The sequence below is a fragment of the Poromitra crassiceps genome, assembly GCF_964638095.1.
Source record: "Poromitra crassiceps genome assembly, chromosome: 17".
In the NCBI taxonomy this organism is placed as follows: domain Eukaryota; kingdom Metazoa; phylum Chordata; class Actinopteri; order Beryciformes; family Melamphaidae; genus Poromitra; species Poromitra crassiceps.
This window is the reverse complement of record NC_139635.1, coordinates 18941475-18946474: the sequence shown is the minus strand read 5'-3', so window position 1 is coordinate 18946474 and position 5000 is coordinate 18941475. Positions and strand designations below refer to the sequence as shown.

Sequence of the window (5000 nt, the reverse complement as noted above, 5' to 3'; positions counted from 1 at the left end):
GACCACTCATTTAGTCATCTCAGGGACCACTCTTTTATATATCATATCAGGGACCACTCATTTAATATCTGGGACCACTAATTTATATATCATATCAGGGACCACTCATTTATATTTCATATCAAGGACCACTCATTTAGTCATCTCAGGGACCACTCTTTTATATATCATATCAGGGACCACTCATTTAACGTTTCATATCAGGGACCACTCATTTATATATCATATCAGGGACCACTCATTTAGTTTCATATCAGGGACCACTCATTTAGTTTCATATCAGGGACCACTCATTTAGTTTCATATCAGGGACCACTCATTTAGTTTCATATCAGGGACCACTCATTTAACGTTTCATATCAGGGACCACTCATTTAGTTTCATATCAGGGACCACTCATTTAGTTTCATATCAGGGACCACTCATTTATATATCATATCAGGGACCACTCATTTATATATCATATCAGGGACCACTCATTTAGTTTCATATCAGGGAGCACTCATTTAGTTTCATATCAGGGAGCACTCATTTAGTTTCATATCAGGGACCACTCATTTAGTTTCATATCAGGGACCACTCATTTAGTTTCATATCAGGGACCACTCATTTAGTTTCATATCAGGGACCACTCATTTAGTTTCATATCAGGGACCACTCATTTAGTTTCATATCAGGGACCACTCATTTAGTTTCATATCAGGGACCACTCATTTAGTTTCATATCAGGGACCACTCATTTAGTTTCATATCAGGGACCACTCATTTAGTCCACATTCGTGCCACGGACCGCCATTTGATGAGATTTTGTCTCTCGGACCCACATCTGAGAAAATTGTTATTGTCTGATATAATTTTGTCCAGACTAATCGAAAATCAATTAATCACGATTGAGAATTTGGTCTATAGGTTGAGGCCACGTCTCGTCATAGACGCTGGTTTAGCTGGCTCAGCCTGGCTGGGGGCGGGGTCAGGGTGGGGTAAAAACGCCCGTTCTATCCATTCAGCAAAGTTAGAATTTAGCTGATAGCCCAGCCCAGGCAGACACGATCGGGGATTTAACCACCGCAGTAAACGCACATCTGAGCAGACGTCTTGTGTTCTGCTCTAGAACCCCCAAAGTGTAGTTTAGAGCCGCAGCACCGTCTTTTGGTGAGTCAGCCCATGAGATATATGGGCGGTTTTACCCCACTCGCGCGCCAGCCGTTTAACATTTTGTGGGCGTTTCCAGACATATGAAACATATATATATATATTTTTCACATTTTAAATTTTTATAGAACACAAACAAGACAAAACAGACAAACAGGCTCAGACACAGGGGAAAGAAATGAAAAACAAAACATTTTCTAGCTTAGAAAATAAGATGGCTGGCAGAGAAGAGTTGGCAATAGAGCTGGCCTCCATTTTCAGCCACAGGGGGGCTATGAAACATATATTAACCCATTCATTGACAATGTAGGCTATGTGCTATTTTCTCAATTTTGCTGAAATGGTTTAACACCACAAGGATTTAACACCACAAGTTTAACTTTCACCGCTTATACAGACGAAGAAGAAAGTCAAGCAAGCAGGCAAGAGACCACAGTATTGATTGTGAACATTGTAAAGCTGCGTTCACACCGACCTATTCAAGTTTTCTGCTGGCATCGAGTTTACATACAAAGTCAATGCAAACGAGCGATTGAGCGTATATTCGCCCGGGAGAAAAATCGCTGGGCGTCCGAGCGACAGAGACAGAGCGATAGGACGAAATTTCGCTCGTCGCGCGTGATGAAATATCCCAACTCGAGCGAAATTTCGCTGCCAACAGTCGCTTGCTGCTTAACGCTGATTGGCTGCCGTAACCCCGGAGTATTTATTCATTCTTGCATCGGGGGAAAACACAGTTGTGTTGTTTGCGTTTTCATCCTGTCTAACGTTAGAGCTGTGTGCTGCTTGTTTCTTGACAGTGAAGATCTCTCTCGTTTCTCAAGCTCGCTGCAGCCGCCCACATCTATCAGGCCGACACAGGTGCTGCCAATTGTGCACAAATAGTCTCTCCCTCTCTCCGAGCTCTGAGTATGAACACCTCGGCCCGAGGGCGGAGTGCGCTCCCGGTTTGCGGAGCGATTTAAACACAGCGACAGAGCGATTCCAAAGGGTTGAATCGAGCGACAGGGAGAAAAATAAATATCTCGGTGTGAACACAGCTTAACTCATTCAGGGCCAATGACGTCTTTGACGTCTTATCAGGAATAGCCCAGAGGGCCAATGACGTGTTTGACGTGTTTTTGTTTTTATTACTGCAGGGCGTAGTTAAAACACTTCCCCAGCCTGTCACATGGTATCAGGTCCCTATCATCTAAGACAACACGTGAACAAACACATACCGCAGCTGTTGTTTTGAAATTGAGCAGGAGGAATATCAGAAAATGGATAAGGAGCTTGCCTTGTGCTGACAGGAGAAACCCCATTGAAACGCCCCTCGCGCGCTGCAGGAGCTGGTCGCTTTTCTGTGTGCCAGCCTTCCTGTGTGCCAGCCGGAGAAAACCGGAGAAAGTAATCCACAGATGCGTTTGATCATCGGAGGAATGAGGAAATGATCGATCAGCAGTGATCAGAGGGCGGTGAGGACGTGTTGAATAGCCGAGGGGAAAACGGCAACGATAGCAGGAAGAATATGACAGGGGGAGACATGGACGAGCAGCACACGAACAGCTAGGCACGCAGGCAGAAGCCCGCTGCCCGTTCTCAAGAGCTTCATGAAATCGCTGGACTGCGTGCCCTCCAGTGTAGTGTCTCTGCTCCACTGTTGCTCCTGGCCAATCCCGGCGCCACAGGGCGTGGTTATTGCTTATCCTATGTGGGGTTAGAAATCACGCAACGAAGGGGCATCGTGTGTGTGTGTGTCTGTGTGTGTGTGTGTGTGTGTGTGTGTGTGTGTGTGTGTCTGTCTGTCTGTCTGTCTGTCTGTCTGTCTGTCTGTCTGTCTGTCTGTCTGTCTGTCTGTCTGTCTGTCTGTCGGTGTGTCTGTCTGTCTGTGTGTCTGTCTGCACACTCACTCACACTGCAGTATTGTTGAATGTAAAAAAAAAGCACTTCATGTGTATATATATATATATATATATATTTATTTTTTTTCATTTGTGTCATAACGAATAGTATTTACATGTCTGATGTCAATACAGTTCAAAATAAAAGAATTGAGAGCGAGTTCTGCTTGAGAATGTATATTTTACAGAAATTGCATTTGCTCCTGTTTGTCATCTGAGAGAGAGACATTTTGGGTGAAAACAGGGTGTATATAAATGGATATAAGTAGAGTACAGAACATGCTAAAAGCTAACTTTTTTTTTCCTGGTGAACCCAGAGACGTACATCTTCATTTTGAGGTATTGCAAATCACTCTGGTGCTAATAGATAATTTACTGTGGGTCTTGAAAGATGACCAACAATTATGAAAATCTTTGGCCTGTGCTAAATATTGGCAGTCCTAAACTGGCCCTGAATGAGTTAATACACTGTTGAAATACAGCACGTCTACGAGCACAATGACAGCTAATGCAGGAAGTTTGGTTGATCAACTTGTTAAGTCGGCCTAAAGACAGGTGTCAAAACCTTGAGTATTTTCTATTTTGTGGGTCAAAAGCTGTTTTTTATATAATGGTGAATAGATGAATTGATCGTTTACACGACAAACAAATTGGCATCCCTTCTATCTCTGTGTCTTGCCGATAGACTTTAACGGAGCGCGGCTGGTGCACCCGGGGCGAGGCGCGCCCCCTGTTGGCCGGAGCGTGTCTCTGGACGGCAGTTTGAACCCCAACGTCACCAGGCCCTTCCCCCCTCAGCACAGGCCAAACGGCCCCTACTCCCTCCTGACCACGCAGCAGCAGCAGCAAGGCATGATGGGAACCCACGGCGGCATGCCCAGCCAGGCAACTATGGCCAACGCAGGTGAAGACAAATGACAAATAGATGTTTTTTGTAGTCTTAAAAAAAAACACTTTGATACTCGAAACTTGACTTGACAGCAGTTATTTCAAATGATCAAATGGTCTCACTGCACTGGCAGATGATTTGAACGTTTCCCTGTTTCAAGCAAAAGTCAAGTGTCTCCTGAAGACCTAGAAGACTGTAGTTAGCCACCGTGACGTCCAGGCCCATATCCAGGGTTTCGAAATTGGGGAGGTCCAGACATGGCAGGGGGAGGCGGATTCGGTGGCGCCTATTAGGGCGCCCCCGAAAAAAAAGAGGTTCCCCCCACCCCCTTTTTTTAGCCATATTTAGAGTAATATATCATTTTAAATAAAAAACGATGTTTTTCTTTAACCTTTTTTAGCCATATTTAGAGGAATATCTAATTTTTAATTAACATTAGGATACTGTTGTGATGTAATTATTCAGTATTTTCTCCTTTTCTCACTCATTCAGAGCAAAGAGGGAGATATATAGCATGATGATAATGCTCTATATCTCCCTATTTGCTCTGAATACACCAGTTAACATGACACAGACTTAACATGATAGAAATATTATCAGCAAACTTAATGACTAGACTAATTATTCTGATCTGAATGGCATATATCAAGAAACATTGACTCCTCTCTTTGCTGTATAGTGGGAGGTGCATTTTTGAGTAGGCTATTAAAATAGCATGTCAAGTTCACATTTCTTTATTGCCAGATTAAACAATTCGTATTGGTTGTTGGTTGGTTCAACACAACATGTGCGTGCACGCGCACGCTTCTTCTCTAGCCTACAAGCATGTAACTTCCTTGATTGTTATTGTTGATAATTCTATTTAAATTGGCTACATTTTCATTTCCCGAAACATTCTTAAACAAGAAAGGAACATAGTGCACTGCAAAATTACATTTGTAAAAAAAAAAAAAAAAAAATGATTAGGGAGGTCCGGACCTCGGTGTCCTCATAGCTAGATACGGGCCTGGTGACGTCGCCCATTGGTTTGTGGACTGAAGTTTCGAAGCCTGAAGTTTGTCATTTTGGCCGTCGCC

General features: G+C 43.5%; 1 protein-coding gene across 1 annotated transcript in view; it reads left to right on the top strand.

Annotated features, from left to right (window-relative positions):
* The window catches only part of LOC310792234 (nuclear receptor coactivator 2-like), a 158211-nt gene that overhangs the window by 122547 nt on the left and 30664 nt on the right, over nt 1-5000 (top strand). Inside the window, exon 13 of the mRNA XM_083653962.1 lies at nt 3721-3939. Within this exon, the coding sequence (XP_083510088.1) occupies nt 3721-3939 (219 nt within the window). The remainder of the gene's footprint in view (nt 1-3720; nt 3940-5000) is intronic.